The sequence below is a fragment of the Antennarius striatus genome, chromosome 12 (genome assembly GCF_040054535.1).
Source record: "Antennarius striatus isolate MH-2024 chromosome 12, ASM4005453v1, whole genome shotgun sequence".
Taxonomy (NCBI): Eukaryota; Metazoa; Chordata; class Actinopteri; order Lophiiformes; family Antennariidae; genus Antennarius; species Antennarius striatus.
The window spans coordinates 21206698-21226740 of record NC_090787.1 but is presented as its reverse complement, the minus strand read 5'-3'; the positions used below and the strand labels follow the sequence as shown (position 1 = coordinate 21226740).

General features: G+C 40.7%; 1 protein-coding gene across 4 annotated transcripts in view; it reads left to right on the top strand.

The window, feature by feature from the left end:
* The first annotated feature begins 1828 nt into the window (after positions 1-1828).
* usp9 (ubiquitin specific peptidase 9) overlaps positions 1829-20043 on the top strand; it is a 41082-nt gene continuing 22867 nt past the window's right edge. For 3 of the 4 annotated variants that reach the window (XM_068330129.1, XM_068330130.1, XM_068330127.1), the window contains exons 1-15: positions 1829-2408; positions 7092-7360; positions 8517-8662; positions 10271-10350; positions 11344-11456; positions 12964-13182; positions 13579-13694; positions 13800-14051; positions 14156-14291; positions 14382-14534; positions 14919-15023; positions 15721-15927; positions 16017-16153; positions 19416-19549; positions 19630-19720. In XM_068330129.1, the coding sequence (XP_068186230.1) occupies positions 7259-7360; positions 8517-8662; positions 10271-10350; positions 11344-11456; positions 12964-13182; positions 13579-13694; positions 13800-14051; positions 14156-14291; positions 14382-14534; positions 14919-15023; positions 15721-15927; positions 16017-16153; positions 19416-19549; positions 19630-19720 (1991 nt within the window). In that variant the 5' untranslated portion in view covers positions 1829-2408; positions 7092-7258. The remainder of the gene's footprint in view (positions 2409-7091; positions 7361-8516; positions 8663-10270; positions 10351-11343; positions 11457-12963; positions 13183-13578; positions 13695-13799; positions 14052-14155; positions 14292-14381; positions 14535-14918; positions 15024-15720; positions 15928-16016; positions 16154-19415; positions 19550-19629; positions 19721-20043) is intronic. The other variant, XM_068330128.1, reaches the window with a different exon arrangement.

Below are 20043 nucleotides of genomic sequence, written 5' to 3'. Positions count from 1 at the left end.
AAGAGAAGTGACTGAAAACGACATTTTCCGCATTACAGTAATTAGACCCATTTTAACTTTGAGAAAAACGTTTTGAACAAAGTTATTGTTCTAACTTGTGTTTGATGTTATCACATCCCGCTTCAAAGCGGTGATGTATTGGGATTGTCAGTGTTTATGTGTTCGTTGGTTAGTTTGTCCGTCCGTCCACCAAATATCTTCACAACCGTTCCAAATGGAAAGATGAAACAAAAAGCACATTACTCGGGCAGCAAAGAGGATAAAAATGAGATGATGACCTTGACCTTGAGAAAGACAGTTAGGGTCAAATTTCAATGTTTGTACACCCAGGAACCAGATAACATAGAAAGACAAAGGAGGCCAGTGTAAGTAAGACCATAGATCAAAGCTAGTGCTTTGATCGATGACAGGAGGTCAGAGCACTAGCTGTGGTCTTTGACCTATACAAGTAGGTCAGGGTACAATTTTGAATTCAGGGGTGTTGCGAGATGTTGCATTCTGTGACTGCATTTGTTCTAGTTTTTCTTTGTTCACTTGGATAGTTTGATCCTTGATTGATTGAGTTCTGAGGGTTTCATAACCTGACAAATTAAAAGGATTTATGTTAGAACAGAGAAACATGAAAACATATTTTTTCTGTGTAAATGTAATGTTTTTTACTTGAATAAGTAATAAATTCAGAGTTATTTAAAATTAAGGAGTAGTTACATTTATTTTACATCACATTGAGTGACATTTATAACTCAATGTGGCCCTTTGATGACAGCCATGATGCTGATGTGTTTGACACCCCTGGTCTGAAGGATCTTTATCTTGTTGCATTCAACTAACATCATGTTTTCATCTGTGGGATCATCATTAGTCCAGAACTCCAGAACTGACCCTGAATTTGTTGCTTTGGCCCCAGAACTGTCTGGAAATGTATATGGGACCATCCGATACATCCATTGTGATTATTTCTTTAACCCTCGAGGACCTATTAAAATGGCTACGTACAAACCTAATCGGGTCATAAAAGGGCCATCTCATAAAATTGAAAAAAATATGTAATACAGAAATATTTCTTTCTTTCCATGCATCAGATCTTTTCCATTACTTCAGACCTATCCATAGATATAGAGGTAATTGTATATTTTTTTATTATGTATGTTTACATGGAATTTGCCATTAGAACCCTGTTTTTCTTAAAATGGGAAAAACAAAAAATATGGAATATTTCTAAGTTAGTGCAGAGTTTAGTACTTCTGATAAAGATATTACAAATATTGGATGACTGTTTTTGCAGGTGTGTTAACACCTGTGTCTGGGTTGTGGGGGGGATTTTGGGGTCATTGTCTTGCTGCAGAAAATGAAGATCATGTTTCATTATAACATGTCAGCATTATTGTGATAATATATATCATATACATACATAATATGTAAATATATAATGCATATATATATATAGTATATATATATGCTTATAGTATATGAAAAATATTTGGTTATAATGAGAGTCAGTTGGACCATTTTTGACCATTTTAGGTATTGTGTGTACACAATGAAAATCTGCTATGCTATACACTTCCAGTGACAGGCATTAAGCAATTTAGAAAATAAAGACAAAAGAAAATTACTGGTAAAATTTCATATATTTAGCCTTTTAACTGACTGATTTATTGACAGAGAAACACATAAAAGCAACAAAAATGTCACTTTTGGGCCCAAAGAGTGCTCAAGGGTTAAGATTTTCTTTAGCATAAAATAAGGCAAGCAGGAATTATCTTTTATGTTGACAACTATCACAAATCGGGCCCTACATATTGTCTAGATGTCCATCTGCTGGGGGGTCCTGGTTCAGAGAGGGACTGAAGTGTTTCTGCCTCCCCTGAGCAGCCCGGCCGCTAGAGGGCGGTGTAGTTCACCGCGTCCGGCTGCTGTTTTGTTTCACTTGGTTTTAATCAAACTGCGGTTTGGATGTTTCTGCTGGAACCGGAGTCATTAATAGAATTCTGCGAGCTTTATTATCCCGTCCATTCGGCTGATTGAAGCGGTCTCGTTTGCAGTTCAAAGCGGCTCCCAGAGGTCAGTCCGCCGGTGTTCTCCGGCCCGTCCGTCCCGTTTTATTGACCAACATTTGTTTCCGACTGCGCTTCCGCCATGTTGAACTGATTCAAGTTGTGAGTGACTGCCGGGACCGAAGTGACAAGCCCTGCAAATCGAACCAGATAGAGAGTCAGGGGGCTGTTACCGCGCCGGTGACGCATGAAAAACACCCAGAAGCAGAGGAAAATCGTAGGAATTAGATCGCTCGGGTAACAGTTCGTCCCTGCAAAGCTGTCACAGATAGAGGCCGTTTATGTAATCTACGACACCGTTGGAGGCTGGAGCTGAGCCCGGGGATAGAGGGAAGTCATATCGGATTCCTGGTGAGTTGTTAGCTAACTAGCTGCTGATTGTTAGCGGCTGCTGCTAATATTAGCATCAGCTGGTGGTGGATGCAAGGTAAAATTACTGCATGCGTGTTTCGACTTTAATGTATTTTTTGGTGGCTTTTTTTCTGAATTCTACTGCGTATAACAAATGAGACATTGTCAATACGATTAAACATTAATTTTCTGGTTTCGTGGTTACATGTTGACTGATTAGTTTACTCCGCTAGATTCTCTGACGCCAAGCTAGCGCTAGCTAACATTACCCGCAGATAGTCTGAGTCTGTCTAGATCCTTTAAACGAATGTTTACAGGTTGCTGAAATATTTTACCCTCCAAACACATTAGTTGTGTTTCACTAATTTATTTATCTAAAGCAACTGTTAGTAAAGGTTCTGAGTCCCTTTGATGTTAAAGATTTTTTTTTTCTGTTTTAGTCAACTTATAACTAGACGATACAGGTCAACGCTCGCTCACTAAATTTCAGGAAATAGACGACTCCCTGGTATCTAACATAACGTTAGCGGAATGAAGTTATTCCGAACGCTGTTGTTGCTGCACGGCGACGTTATGTGTAATCTCAGTGTGATGGCATTCAAATATTGGACGGGAAAACTGGTAAATAGTCGAGCCAGATCAACAAGCTGCTTGTCAGAACCCAAACCTTAACGCTGTCTACTATCGGGATTTACCCGGAACGCAGGCTAGCTGCTAGCTATCATGACTGTTTATCTGCACTGCCCATCGTTAGCTGGGTAGCTAACGACCGATGCTCGTCAATGGCCTCACAGCGACATAGCAGGTCAACAATAACCCCAGTGGAGGCAGCGAGAACTCGATAATGGTTCGATTAAAGTACTGAGACGGCCTTTGTGTTTTAAAACCGTTTGTTGTGTTGTAAGGTTAGCGGGGCAGCTGTAAGGCCAGGCCCGACCGGGCGGTGAGGCCCGAGTCTCAGATCAATGGGCTTCAGGCTGCAGGCCGTCGCTGGCCGTCTGGGCGGATCGCCTCGCAGGCTAACCCGAGCCGAGCTGCGGCCGTTAGCCAGCAGCAGTTAACCAGCAGGACCAGCAGCTGGTAATGCTGGGGACAGAACAAAATCCACATTATACACGAACTGTCACCGTGTACTTCATCTGCATATGGGGTGTCCGCCTGATTATCCACCTTTGTGAGTCATAATATTACGTGGTCATTTTTATTCCGGACATTAAATGTTCTAATACTTTGTCGCCTTAACGTTTGGGAGCCGGTTCAGTCCCAAAGGCCCCAGTGAAGTGGAGCCTCTTGTGTGTTATGACCGGTCATGACGAGCGTTATGTCTGTCTGCATAATCAATGTGTCCCATCTGATCGCCTCTTTTGTAAATAGCTGATCCATGATGTTGCATTTTCATGTCAGGAAGTCATTTGCAAGAATTCGCCCGTAATTTCAGTAAAATGCACCGCCTTATAACACATCCAACCGACTCAAGCACATGTCATTGGACATCTGAAAAATTGGGAATTATCAAGGTTTATTTTTTGTTAAACTAAGAAAGAAATTGCTTATCAACCAAACCTGCGTTTTTATTATGTCCATAAACCAATTTCTGACTGATAAGAAATGGATTCTTGCTCACAAAATAAATGTACATTTAACAAAATACAATACTGTACCACTTTAGTACATCACAACCTTATTGACCGTTGGTTTTATCTCGAGCAACTAGTTATTATTCAAGACTTGAGAGATTGAAGAGGAATAGATAAGTTTACTAATATCCTCATGTCCTCAGTTGTCTTGTTTGTCTAAATTTTATGTGATGTTTACAAAGGATTTAATTTAAACCTTTTCTCATTTTTTGCCTTTGTTGAGCTGATAAATTACTGATACTTTGGGTAAAAGAAATAGAGGATGTGGACTTTGTTGAAACGAAGGGCATTTTGGATTTCCTGCTCCTCATTTACATTTGAAAACAGGAATTGTTGTGTAAAGGCTTGAAGGTTGCTTTTCTCTTTCGTAAAACTTTAATAACATGGAATTGTAAATTTAAAATGGTGCTTCTGGAGTTTTACATGACCCAAGTGTAATTTTCAGTGACAGACTGACGTGTTTATTGCTGTGACAGAGGTGCGTTATTAGCTTTCAACATTGAATCCTGTCATGTTGTATTTGAATTGTGGTTTTATGGTCCAGTGGTACGGTTTGGACAAAATCTTGTATTAAATTATTGAGTACTCATAAAAAAACAAAATGGAATGCAGGTGTGCAGTCCCAAATGCAGTCCACATAAATACTGTCGTCTTTGGTTCTCTGTATACTGGGTTGAATTTTTCTTATTGATTTGATATCATTTAATATCTTTTCCATTCTTGTACATTTCGTTGGGAGCTTGTGTTTTTGCTCTGCAAACTGTGGTAGCTGACGTGGTCTTCTGCGAAAGTTAATAGAATCATATCATCAATGCAATTTCCTCCGGGATTAATAAAGTATCTATCTATCTATCTATCTATCTATCTATCTATCTATCTATCTATCTATCTATCTATCTATCTATCTATCTATCTATCTATCTATCTATCTATCTATCTATCTATCTATCTATCTATCTATCTATCTATCTATCTGTCCCATCACTATTAAGTTACGCCTAAAATTCATCTCCTCAGTTTTATCCTGTGCATTCAGTGTTAATCACCAATCTGCAAACTACTTATAGTTACTTGTGTGTGTGCATGAGTGTGTGTGTGTGTGTATCACACACGCACTCATGCACACACAAGTGATACACATGTGTGTTTTGCATCCAGGAGAACACAAAACACATTCTCTCGGTCATGCATTTTCAAATTAATTTTTATTGATACATGCAACAACAAATTTACTTTGACTGGTGTCGCACCTGGAGTTTCCCCCGCGTCACGCCCTCAGTCAGCTGGGACAGGCGCCAGCTCCCCGCGACCCGCCACAGCGGAACAAGCAGAAGATGAATGAATGAAAGTAAACCAGCTGTGGTTTTGTGGTTGGGTATCTTTCAAACTGGATTCAGATTCTAATTATCCATTTCCATCCTTATTATTTCTGGTTTTTATCCTTATTTCTTTCCTTGACGTCAGGATCAAAATGAGTAACATGCCTGCTTCACTTTGTTTGGCGACTATTTAATTTGTCATTATTACTTAAAAATCATTCAATGGTTCCACCTTAAAAATGTGAGGATTTCTGCTTTAGTTTTAATGTTATTAGCTGGAGCAGATCCCTCTAGATATTATGACTCATACTAAGGTTACAAGAACACAATAATTCTTAATTTAAGGTGGTTATACACAAACAAAATGTACTTGGATGCTTTATTTCACAGGTAACTTTTGTAAATTGTGGTAAATTTCTCCACTGGGGAATGAATAAAGGATTCTAGTCTAACATAGTTTGTATTACTGTAACTATATTTTTCTGATTTTGCTTTAAATGTTTTGCTGGAATCTTTTCTATACAGGGGTTTTATTCACTTTTTTTATTGTTATTTTTAGCGATGTATCATTATTTTCCGTAAGTGATTTGTCAACCACTGAATAGATGTCACATAATTTGCTGAATAGGGTTGCTCTGCCATACCATTTGTGTCGCAGATTTTCTGGTGAAACAGCGAGGCAGACGCTGCTGGTTTCCTGAATATACAGTAATGCTACATTTACTCATTTCATGAGATAAAAGCATTTTGAGATGGAAAGACATGCATGCATTATGGTAAAATGTGATAATGTTACTTTTTCAATAATTTCTATGGAATCAAAATTTGATTTCAGGCTTCATGCCCTACTTTATTGGATATTAACTGTAAGGAATAGAGAGAACTATCATGCAGGATTAGCTGAAATGGAATTGATATTGCGAACCTTATGACTCAAAAGACTTTCCAGAACACTTCTTTTTAAAGTAAAATTTCTACTGAACACTGTAACATTGGTACACACTTGCTTTGCAGCAAGAGAATATTATTTACCTTGTACTGTAACTCTAAAGTGCATCTAATAATTTGGCTGAATGTCTTTCCTTTTTTTTTTCTTTCAAATTGACCATTTGCCCTATCAAACATTTAAGTCTGATTACTATCATGGTACCAGATTGCAGCAATTCACTAGTTAGGATGGAGCAGGCAATCTGAGTTATATACCTTTATGGTGCATCAAAGTTTGACACGTGGAGGGCTAGAATGCTTCACAACGCTTGAACCACAGCTTCTGTGTCAAAGAAAATGTTGTTACACATGAGACGCAGCAAATAGCACTATTGTTGTAAAACCAATCGATCATAACAATGGAAAAAGATGAATAAAAATGTTATCTGTGAGGCCTCTCATGCATGCAGGTGCAGATGACATCAAGAATTGGAAATATATGATGCAGTATTTGACTTTGTTAAGTGAAATTGAAAGGAACAGAATATTTGTTGGATACTCAGAATCTACTTTAATTCAGTGATGCACATCAGCTTGGGGGTGCATTCTAATTCATAACACATCCAGTTGGGGACTGAACACAGAACTTTTGTTTGGTAGCTTGCAAGAGGAAGTAATCCAGAAGAAGAGGACTTTTTGTAATCCAAATTGATAACCAACTAACCCAGTCTGTGTGTGTTACAGGTAACTGGACCATCTTGCTGATGATTGTGAACTTTACCCTCTCTTCTCTGCTTTAGGTTATGCAATGGTCTCTGCGGCACACCCAGACCTCCAGGTGCTCGCGTCCTTCTCTCGTGTGTTCGGCCTCTCTTCCCTCTGCTCTCCAGCTGAGGTGGCTGTGATTTTCCTCCTGGCCAGTGCTCCCTAAGAGGCCAAGATTGCCAAGATCTGCCCTGTGGCGAGCATGACAGCCACCACGCGTGGCTCTCCGGTGGGGGGCAATGACAGTCAGGGCCAGGGCCAGGCACCTGATGCCCCGAGCCAGCCTCCCCTGCCACAGAACCAGGTCAGCATCTTCTTTTTACAGCCAGTACTTTAGTCTGTCTTTCATTGGATCCACTACATTTTATTCTTCATGCTGGATGTTTTTTTTAAAATCTTGTCTCCCTTTTCCTGCCAGTGCTTTTATCCAACTCTCTGTACCTGTGATTGTCTGAAATGACTGTATTACACTTCCTTACTGATGGTAGACATTTGCTATTGTCCTGTGAAGTGAAAAATAGTGGGAGCATGATTCAGTCTCTCATTTGTTAGCCCAGACACTATAGCAGTTTAATAGATGCTGTTCATACCTAATCGTACACAGATGCTGCGAGGGAGGGGAGGAGGGAACGGAAAAGAGGGTGAAGGCCAGGCATCAATGAACAGAGCCTCCTGAGTGATGGATAAAGGGTGTGTGTGTGTGTTGTATGTGTTGTGTGTGTGTGTGTGTGAGTGTATATACATGCAGCCCTGTGTTGGTTAGAGATGAGCTGTGGTGAGACGTGAGAGGCAAGCTGCCTATGTAGGTCAGCCAAGCAGAAGGAGTCTTCACCACACACCCCCACATTTCATATTTCTCAGTTGTTTATCTCTCTCTCGGTTGTGTGTATCCCTCTTTTACTCGCACACACAGCTGCTCACACTACGTCTGATGTTCATACACACATTAAATGAGGGAAGAAGTAAAGTGATTGGTGCTTTACGTCACATTTAACCACTGATTCTCAGAAACGTCCTTCAAAATTTCTTCTTCACAACACTGATGAACCCATGTTCTGATACATTTATATTTCTGACATGTCAGCCCGTGTTTGTTGCCTCCAGGCAGATGAAAAGAGTGTTTCTCTGTATGCCAAATACTATGGGAATGGCTTTGTTGAGAGGCCTTTTAGGATAGACACCTGCTCCCTTTTGCCGACATGCGTATGCACTTAGTGACCAGAGTAGTAGGAGGTCCACTCCGTCTGAGAAGGCCTTTCCATCGCTGCGTGTCACTTTAAAACCATTGTAAACCTTAAGGCTTCAGGTTAAGTTTCATACTTTTAAGTGCTTTCTATTTGGATCTTGCACTTACTTGATGACACATTTCTATTTCTGGTTCATGTCCTGCAGGTACACCAATGACAATCAAACCTCATTGTGTTGTCATTGTACATTGTACACTTTTTTTTTTTTTGTAGACATCTTCCCCGAACTCATCTAATGAGAACTCTCCAGTGAGCCCCCCGGATGACCAAGCCCAGGGGGACAGCCCCCCTCAGCTGGAGGAAGAGGAGCCTGCCTTTCCTCACACCGACCTAGCCAAGCTGGATGACATGATCAACAGGTCAGAAGATGGCATCCTCTTCATTATTCAGAAAGCCAGAAACAAACAGACCATAGACCTGTTCCCAGAAATATTCCTCTACTGTGCTTCTGGTGCTAATACTCAAGGGATTTGTCCATAAAATGGGAGTGAATAGGTTAAATGCTCTCATTTTATATTAGGTTGTAGGACAATAATATCGTTATCATATCAATAATATAATACAGAGGAATAAAGCTGATGAGACATACAATGAAGTTATGGGAGAGAGTAGTTGAAGCTAGACTAAGGGCAGAAGTGAACATTTGTGAGCAGCAGTATGGTTTCATGCCAAAACAGAGTACTACAGATGCAGTATTTGCTTTGAGGATGTTGATAGAGAAGTCCAGAGAAGGCCAGAGGGAGCTGCATTGTGTTTTTGTAGATCTGGAGAAAGCTGATGACAGGGTGTCCAGAGAGGAACTGTGGTATTGTATGAGGAAGTCTGGAGTGGCAGAGAAGTATGTTAGAGCGGTGCAGGACATGTATGAGGACTGTAAGACAGTGGTGAGGTGTGTGTAGGTGTGACAGAGGAGTTCAAGGTGGAGGTGGGACTGCATCAGGGATCAGCTCTGAGCCCCTTGTTGTTCACTATGGTGATGGACAGGCTGACAGACCAGGTTAGACAGGAATCTCCATGGACTATGATGTTTGCAGATGACATTGTGATCTGCAGTGAGAGCAGGGAACAGATGGAGGAGAAGCTAGAGAGGTGGAGGTTTGTCCTGGAAAGGAGAGGAATGAAGGTTAGCCGCAGTAAGACAGAGTACATGTGTGTGAATGAGAGGGACCCAAGTGGAAGAGTGAGGTTAGAGGGAGAAGAGATCAAGAAGGTGGAGGATTTGAAGTACTTAGGGTCAACAGTCCAGAGCAATGGAGAGTGTGGAAAAGAGGTGAAGAAGCATGTCCAGGCAGGATGGAACGGGTGGAGGAAAGTGTCAGGTGTGATAGAAGAGTTTCAGCTAAAATGAAAGGAAAGGTGTACAAAACTGTGGTGAGACCAGCGATGTTGTTTGGTCTAGAGACAGTGTCCCTGAGGAAAAGACAGGAGACAGAGCTGGAGGTAGCAGAGATGAAGATGCTGAGGTTCTCTCTGGGAGTGACCAGGAAGGATAGGATCAGGAATGAGTACATCAGAGGGACAGCACATGTTAGAGGTTCTGGAGATAAAGTCAGAGAGGCCAGACTGAGATGGTTTGGACATGTCCAGAGGAGAGATAGTGAATATATTGGTAGAAGGATGCTGAGTTCTGAACTGCCAGGCAGGAGGCCTAGAGGAAGACCAAAGAGGAGGTTTATGGATGTAGTGAAAGAGGACATGAAGGTAGTTGGTGTGAGAGAAGAGGATGCAGAAGACAGGGTTAGATGGAGGCAACTGATTTGCTGTGGAGACCCCTGAACGGAAAACCCGAAAGGAAAAGAAGAAGAGGACAATAATATCATTGTCAATATTTTATTTTAAATGAAAACATATCTGCCTTGCAAACACAGGAAAGAATCTGTTACAGCTGAGCCATTGGATGCAGTTCATACATTTTGGATGCCTTTTTACGTGCGTGTAATGATTCATCTGGTTTGATCCCGCCTCAGGCCTCGTTGGGTCGTTCCAGTCTTGCCAAAGGGAGAGCTAGAAGTCCTCTTGGAAGCAGCTATTGACCTGAGTAAAAAAGGTAAGAACGTACAGAATGGACATTTGTGTAGGTTCTCAATTAAACAGACTGGACTTTTGTTTCTGCAGAGATGATTTGTGGCATCTATATCCTACAATTGTTTTTAATGCAATGCACAACAGCGTTTCCCTTCAATTTGGGAGGGAGGGGGGTTCCTTGGTGGTACTGACAAGGTTATATTGGTAGCGTTCTTCTCTAGCCTCCTCACATGATACTGTTGTTACTTTGACTTCAGTTGGGGACTGAATGCTTTCACATGTATGGTGTAATAACATCCCGCTTCAAGGCGGTGATGTATTGTAATCGTCAGTGTTAGTGTGTTCATTCGTCCGTTCGTTAGTTTGTCCACCAAATATCTTCACAGTCGTTGCAGATAGAAAGATGAAACAAAAAGCACATTACTCGGGCAGCAAAGGGGATGAAGATGAGATGATGACCTTGACCTTGAGAAAACTAGGTCAAGGTCAAATTTCAACTTTTGTACACTCAGGAATCGGATAAGATAGAAAGACGAGAAAGAAGGCCAGTGTGAGTAAGACCGAAGATCAACGCTAGTGATTTGATCTATGAAAGTAGGTCAGGGTAAAATTTTGAATTCAGGGTGTCGTGGGATGTTGCAGTCTTTGACTGCCTTTTCTATATTGTAATTGATATTTAACTTGATAAGTTACTTTTAAACAACTATTGTTTTGCCAACTAATATTACTAATACACGTGACAATGAAAGAAAGCATTCATTTCCCATTTGACAAACTAGAAACAGAATATTCTAGTATTTAGAAAAACTAGATTCTTCCTGTTACATTCAGATTGTTGGACAATTTTCTATTTTAATAAAAAATATCATGTCAACACATTTTGTGCGTTATATGTGAACCTGAGGTCAAAATTGAGACATTCACCCCGCTCATCTAATTTTTAAGTAAACTAAACCAACGTAGCGGTACTTCCCTGAAATGGTGTGGGTTTTAACGATGAATGCCTTCCTTGCAGGACTGGATGTGAAGTGTGAAGCGTGTCAGAGGTTTTTCCGCGATGGTCTCACCATCTCCTTCACCAAGATCCTGACAGATGAGGCAGTCAGTGGTTGGAAGTTTGAAATTCATGTGAGTTTTTTTGCTTTGTTTATTAGTAGTTTAAAGGTCTTCTAAAAAAGAAAAAGCTGATAAATCTGAACTTTTGAGGAAAAGAGGGATAGTTTAAATATCGTAAGAATTCATCTTTAATTGCAGTCATCAAATAACACCTGACTGATTTTAGTGCAAGGTTTCCAAAAGTGTTCCACAGGCCGACAAAAGTCACTATGTTAGTGGCATGGGGCACCATTTCATTTTAACTTATATACAGGTAGTCCTCAACATACAAACATCCGACTTAGGAGCATTCGTAGATATGAACAGCCGTAAATTTATTTCATTTATGTCTTGTTTTTATGTCCTGTGATTGTTTCTGGTCAGTCTTGGGGAATGGTACTTAATTATTTGGTGTAGTGATGGCATTTAAATGACCTCAATGATGGTTATATTTTTGTCCATCGATCTATTTTCTCCTTCTGCTTTTTGTGGGTCACAGGTGTGTCGCTTGTACACCGCAGGGCCACACATAATACAAACAACCATTCATGCAAGCACACACACACACACACACACACACACACACACACACACACACACACACACACACACACACACACACACACACACACACACACACACACACACACACACACACACACACACACACACCACCCCCACCTGTGGGCAATTTTGACATGACCAATCTACCTAAGCTATAGAATCAGAGAGAACCCATGCAGGAGAACAGGAGAACATACAAACTGCACAGATAGAACTCAAACCCAGACAGCGCTACTGTGCCATCATATCTCCTGCAATTATCGATTGAAAGGTAATAAATAACGACTTAAGAACAATTCAGCTTACAAACAAGCTCTCGGAACCAATTGTGTTCATAGGTTGAGGACTCAGGAATCAGGAAAAGCTGCCGCAGTGATCACTGATCTTTTTGTTGGACATAACTAGAGCTGAGTTTTGTATGCGGAAGGATTGTCTCTGCAGCCTCTTCATGATAAAACTAGGAAACGTAGGTGAGATGTAATGAGCAAAACATCTGTTTGTGCTATCGCAAATAATGTTGACAGTGTCGTAAATTCAAATCCTAGTTTTTACATTACATAGAAACATCTGATCCTTAGTCCCACGTTGATTTGTTTTACCTTCCTTCAGTCTGTTCTGTCATTTTATGGGTGATATGATTGGAGAGCATGTTTTTAATTTTTGTGTGGAAATTCATGAACATGTTCATTTAAATTTTCAGTGAAGCACAAAAGTCTGTTTCATGTCTGTATGGCAGCTGCTTGCACAAGAGTTTACCCAACAGAGTAACAATGCAAAAGCCGTTATTAATATAGTATTTCTTATTCTACCAGGTATGCAGTGTGTTGATATGAAGGTGTCAGTCAGTGTCTGTGGCTTTTCAGGTCAACTTACATGGTTATTAGTAAATCAGTAGGAGCGTACGCCATTTTGACTGCTGCTTTGCATCCCAGTCAATGTGCCACTTCTTATTGAACCCACAAACCTTGTTCCACAGAGATGCATCATCAATAACACACACCGATTGGTGGAGCTGTGTGTGGCCAAGCTCTCTCAGGACTGGTTCCCTCTATTGGAGCTGCTGGCCATGGCCACCAACCCTCACTGCAAGTTCCACATCTACAATGGCACGCGGCCCTCTGAGACCGTCCCCGCCGGGGCCCAGCTGGCTGACGACGAACTCTTCGCTCGCCCTCCAGACCCCCGCTCTCCCAAGGTGAATCGCTGAACATCAAACTACCCTCTATGCCAGAATGTTCAACGGGGCACAAGATCAGTCAAGGATTGTCAGGATTGAGCTGGTCTTAAAACAGACGTCCATCAATCAAACACATGTCTTCATTAGAGTCGTGACAGCTTACTGTACATGATCGTCTGGCGTAGTACATGAAACCTGCCGTCCCTAAGAGAATTTTTGCTTGTGTTAGAAAGTAGATCATTTACACAGAAGAAAAGGAATTTTAGATAGAAATGTAACACATATCACTTCTAATTCAAGGAGGAAATTTCATCTACTGGACAATAAAGATAATGTCTGATTGTCTTTTTTTCTATATCAACACATAAAAAGCATCACATCAACATTTTCTTCTGACTTTTTTTTTCTTCCCAGGGCTGGTTGGTGGACTTGATAAACAAATTCGGCACGTTAAACGGGTTTCAGATGTTGCATGATCGTTTCATGAGTGGCCAAGCACTGAACGTCCAGATCATCGCTGCACTTATTAAGTGAGGCTCGAATAAAATTCACCTTCACTTCTGCAACATATCAAAGCCAGTATCATGGTGATGTCCTTCTTGTCATGAACTAACCTTGGGTTCTCTGCCTTGCAGGCCTTTCGGCCAGTGTTACGAGTTCCTCACATTGCACACGGTAAAGAAGTACTTCCTTCCAGTCATTGAGATGGTTCCACAGTTTCTAGAGAACCTCACAGATGAGGAGCTGAAGAAAGAGGCCAAGAATGAAGCCAAAAACGACGCACTGTCCATGATAATCAAGTCTCTGAAGAATCTGGCATCTCGTGTTCCGGGACAGGAGGAGACAGTGAAGAATTTAGAGATTTTTAGGTTAAAAATGATTCTTAGGTGAGTATTGTGAAATAATGTCAGTACCTGTCATCACAGAGTACGATCGTCATGATACACGTTTAATATGTTAGCTAAATGAATTTTTTTGTTTTTACTCTCAGGTTATTGCAAATTTCTTCTTTTAATGGCAAAATGAATGCACTAAATGAAGTGAACAAGGTAATCTCCAGTGTGTCCTACTACACTCACCGGCATAACCCTGAAGAGGAGGAATGGCTCACTGCAGAGCGCATGGCGGTAAACTGAGTTCCTCTGTTAACCCTCGTGATTATCAGAGTCCCCCTGCATCCAATACCTATGTGTGTCTCCTTGTCCCCCCCCCCGCAGGAGTGGATCCAGCAGAACCACATACTGTCCATTGTGCTTAGGGACAGTCTGCACCAGCCTCAGTACGTAGAGAAGCTGGAGAAGATCCTTCGCTTTGTTATCAAGGAGAAGGCTCTCACAATGCAGGATCTGGACAACATATGGGCTGCACAGGTGCGCCGCAGCAAACACTGTTTTTAGTGCAAATACGCAGTTCAGGTTACAGAGCCAAAAGACTGACCTTGAGGTCATCTGTTGGTATTTTGCAGACTTTTCTCTAATATTGTGGCACAAATGTAAAATAAGATAATAAATCACAATCGCTTGTAAAAATTGTGGGTCAATTCAACAATCCTTGTATGTGCAGCCATTTTTCTAACAGTTGTCCTGTATCAAACATTAAAGGAATCAAAACTGTCAACATGTTTGTTGCTACAGAAAGTACAGAACCTCACCGTTCTGTACATCGCGTTACATCTGCATTGTTTTCCATACGCTACTAAGACACACTGGACATTCAGGTATTTTATTGACCTCACTTCTATGTTCTCTCTGCAGGCTGGTAAGCATGAGGCCATTGTGAAGAATGTCCACGATCTCCTGGCCAAGCTGGCGTGGGACTTCTCACCTGAGCAGCTTGATCACCTTTTTGACTGTTTCAAGGTAAGAATTATATTAATCAGTCATGCAATCAGAGACTGAAGAGAACAAGTACACTCTGTTTGAGTTGTTTCTGGCTTTAAACTCATTAATCCTGGATCATTACCTTCCAACAATATTGTGGTTTGTGACCAGCCTGAAATCAATAGTTGGGGTTTTTAAAAAAGTTTATGACGCCCCTCTCCAATCAGTTTATTATCTGGAGCAGATGGTGGTTGGCTCACCCCCAGCATGGAAAAACAAACAAAAGGAAAAGAAGCTACACATTTTAGGCATTTGTAGAGGGCTAAAATTTTTAGCTTCTTTAGAACATTTCACTGCTGTGCTTTAACTTCAGAAAACCTTTTCTTGTAGGAAATGACTATTTTTAAATAGCCAACAAACACAATTAACTAATTTGTTGGTTTTTTTCTCCAAGATACATGATTAACTGTTAGATGGTAGGGATGTTTACTCTCTTTGCCCACATTCTGCTGGGGAGAAGTAATATTTTGTCACAGGAGTCCGGTGGGTTAAAGAGAGCATGGATGGCCGTAACGGAATTCATTTTCTCATTTAACAAGCTGTGGAAAATGCTCCTATTTTTTTGACATTGAGGGGAATTCCCCACTGCCATTAAATGACAGTTAGAAAAATTGAATTGTTCCTAAAACATCTGAAACTGTGTTTTTGTTCTTTTGTTTTTTTTAATCTTGTGCAGGCAAGTTGGACCAATGCCAGTAAGAAGCAACGTGAAAAACTTCTTGAACTTATTCGGCGCTTGGCTGAGGATGATAAGGATGGGGTGATGGCTCACAAGGTCCTCAATCTGCTGTGGAACCTGGCCCACAGCGACGACGTGCCAGTGGACATTATGGATCAGGCTCTCAGTGCTCACATCAAGATACTGGATTACAGCTGTTCCCAGGTACATGTTGGCAGATATGTTTAAAGCATATGGATGAACCCATCATAGGCCAATAAGTGAAAGTACTGACATTTAATTTTCACTCACAGGACAGGGACACACAGAAGATTCAGTGGATAGACCGCTTCATAGAGGAGCTGCGAACCAATGACAAATGGGTGATCCCTGCCCTGAAGCAGATCAGAGAAATCTGCAGCCTCTTTGGAGAAGCTCCTCAAAACCTTAGGTGAGTGCGGTCATGATGGGAGTCTATTTAATGTCTAAGAACATAGAAGAGAAAGCGTTTGCATGTCAAGACATTTATTTGGAGACATTTATATTTGGAATATTTGACCAGTTTACTTTTTTGGCTTTTTGAACTGAAGCACGTGGAACTAACCAACGGACCGGGACAAAACACCCCTGTTTAACTGTCTAGTCTGGCAGCGAGTCAATGTTCAATCCATATTGGAACCTGCTGTTTGTGTTATGCAACTATTTCGAATAAGAAGTCGTTCTTACAGCAGATATTTGACGTACAACAGAGTCAGTTATTACAGATAGCAGAAAGAAAGACAGTTGGTTGTTCTTACTGGAGGCTCTGCCCATTGTCTGTTCCTGGACACTGAAGGGAACTGCAATCGTCCATTTTTTCCTCAGTCGACCTATTTTTGTGCTGCTCATTATATGTTGAATTGAAGTAGTGTTTTTATATTCCCAGTCATTGTAGAAAATATGTAGTATGCGTGCCTCTTTTTCAGAAGGAAAATGCCAATTATCATACAAACGATCTTAGCGGGGTAAGTTGAGAGCAAATTCCAGGGTACACCTACCTCTGTGTTACACAAAGTCTCACTTTCTTGTTGAAATGTCTATGGTATGTTGACATGTAAAAAGTCAATCTCAGCCCTGGATCTGCTTCAACAATTCTTCCTTGGGTTTCATCTCAAATGACTGATTCCTCCTCGAGCCCCCCAATTCAAGCCCCGTCACATTGGTACTGCAGTCAGGAACGAGACAAGACACTAATATGACTAATGGCTAAACAGTGAGCTCTCCATTCTGAGGAGGGTTCTGACGAATATTAAGTTATTATTATGCATCCTCTCATCTTGCTCCAAGAATGCATTGAGACCCAGATGCTTATCCATTATTCTTTATCATGCATTTCCATCCGTTAAGAAAACTGAAAATGAGAAGCAATAGATCAGAGTCCAGTGGGACTGAAGTTTGTAGCTGCCATCATATGATTAGGAGATTTCTCTCCCTCCCTACTTCTCTTTCTCTTTCTCTCTCTCTCTCTCTCTCTCTCTCTCTCTCTCTCTTTCTCTCTCTCTCTCTCTCTCTCTCTCTCTCTCTCTCTCTCTCTCTCTCTCTCATTGTACTTAATCAGTCATGATGATAGTTATTGTTAGATGGTTAATTTTACGTTTTTGATTCATTCATTTCACAATGAATTATTTGAAACAATGACTGCAGTTGTGTTTATCAATTAAATGAAGTTTGGTTACTGGAAAGCAAGTGGTGTCTAAAATGTCTTCGCTTTGGTCGTTATATCTAAACTCTTAATTTCTCTTGAGGTGCTTGCTAGACTGAACTGAACTGAACTCACCGTAAAAGCACATGGCAGTGCAGAGGCAGACTGTTCCTAAAGTATAGACGGATACATAAGTCAGAGAACGGTCCTTTGAGATGAAGCCCTATTCTTGGAGATGGAGCTCTTCTTCCTGATGTCACTTCTTTTCAGCACAATTTACTCAATGCTAAATATCAAGGGTACTTCATGCCTTGATCCACTCTTGCACGTTTTTTACTAACATTGATTTCCAGCATTTGATGTAATATACTTAAATAAATAAATGTTTCCACAATAGATAACTGAAATCTAGCCACTTCTAAAAAGTAAACTGGTCATGATTACGTTTGGGCATGATTACTTCAGAACTCAATTGAAACTCCAGATTTCAAGCATCATTGTACAAATACACACCTGCTGACAAACACGTTTTTATTTATTTCACTTTGATGAGCAGCATTTATAGAAATGGAACATAATGTTTCTCAACATAAAATTGTGACCAAATTTAGAATGATAGGAAGTACATTTGCAGTATATTTCCATTTTTGATGACAGTACCAACAAAATATCGAAATAGTATGGTGTGTATGTGCGTGTATGTATATATTTATAATATACAAGCAAACCTTGGTTTTCGAATGCTTTAGACATCGAACAAATCGGAATTCGACCAAAAAATTCAGAATTTTTTTGTCTTAGAAGTCTAACAATATTTGGAAGTCGAACACGAAGCGAACACCTTTTTGGGGCGACCGTGGCTCAGTGGTAGAGTGGGTCGTCCAATGATTTAAGATCGGCGGTTCGATTCCCGCACCCGCCAAGTCATTTGTCGTTGTGTCCTTGGGAAAGACACTTTACTCTCCTTGCCTCCAGTGGGGCACTCGCTGGTTTGTGAATGTTTGTGATTGTTTCGGTGGTGGTTGGAGGGGCAGATTGGCAGCCACGCCTCCATCAGTCTGAGTCTGCCCCAGGGCAGCTGTGGCTACACACATAGTCTACCATCACTAAGTATGAATGAGAAGTGAATGAATAATGGATCTGATGTAAAGCATCTTTGAGTGTCCAGAAAAGCGGTACATAAATCTAATCCATTATTATTATTATTATTATTTGTCGCCGCCAAGCGCGAGAAAAGTCAAGAGAAAATGGGACAGTAATATACTTTTTATTTTAGTTTACTGTATTCAATAATTTTTCACTTCATTTGCGTTCCATTGCCTATGGTACGAGTTACGGTACCGTAAACTTCTGTCCAAAAGACGACGGTAACCCGTATCTTAGGCTAACAGGATTACGTCCATTATTTTTTTTCTTTCTCATGTTTGCTTCTTTCTTTTACGTTTCTTTGATATGTTTCATTACCATACAATTTGATATATAAATGACATTATGAAATAAAACGTTGAAAAAAGGTAGTTTTCTAGCGTCTTGGAACGGATTAAGACCATTTACAATACAGTATTTTCCGCACTATAAGGCACACCTAAAAGCCTATAATTTCTCATAAGCCCGTAGTGCACCTTATAATCCAATGCGCCTTGTATATGGATTAATATTAATGTTAGTATTGGTTAAAAACAAGATCGCAGAAAAAGAGCCGTTTGGTGGCTGTCGCTACGGAAACGTGAATTGTTGGATGATTTGTTTTCTAAATTAAACATGACGTTATGTGGAAAACAGGGCAGGAAATGACCTTAATGTGATCATCACTGGTGGTATTTCTGTGACACATAGATGTACCATCACACTAAGAGCTTTTTTCTGTATGTGATTTAGGCAGATGAAAATCAGAAGTTGTATGAATAAAAATGTCACCTATAATGTCTTAATGCTCTCTGTGCTTTTTATTGACCCTTCTTACCACACTGACGTCTTATGTCTGTTTGTTTCCCCTTTTACACTTCTACGCCTCCTGCTGTTCTGTCCTCAGTCAAACCCAGAGAAGTCCTCATGTGTTTTACCGCCATGACCTGATCAACCAGTTGCAGCATAACCACTCTCTGGTCACCTTGGTGGCTGAGAATCTGTCTGCCTACATGGAGACAATGAGGCAGTTCTCCAAAGGTAAATATCGCTGCCAGAAGTGAAACTGCTGGTTGATCTTACTTGGATCTGATAATGTCTTCACTGCATGTGTTTCACAGAAGAACAGGCCGAGTTTGACCCCCAGACAGTCAGGCCAGGAAGTCGCTACAGCCATGTCCAGGAAGTACAGGAACGACTCAACTTCCTGAGGTATAAAATCACATGGGTCTGTGTGAAAGGCTCTCCTGCAACTTTAGAGCTGAAGTTGCCTTTTACCAACAGCTCCTAGTTTGTATGTCCACAGACTTGTGCTATTTTCCCACTCACCTAGACCCCGGTATGTGTATCAAATATTCACAGTTCCTTCTGGTCCTATTATGAAAAATACATTTTTTTCATAATAGCCATGAACAGCCAACGGTTCAGTATACTTGACAAATATAATACGTTAGTTTTACCTCTCCGGTAACATCCCATCTTTCATTAGCCTGCATTAGCTTAGCTCCCTGGTGTTGTTTGCCATTCATCTGTCA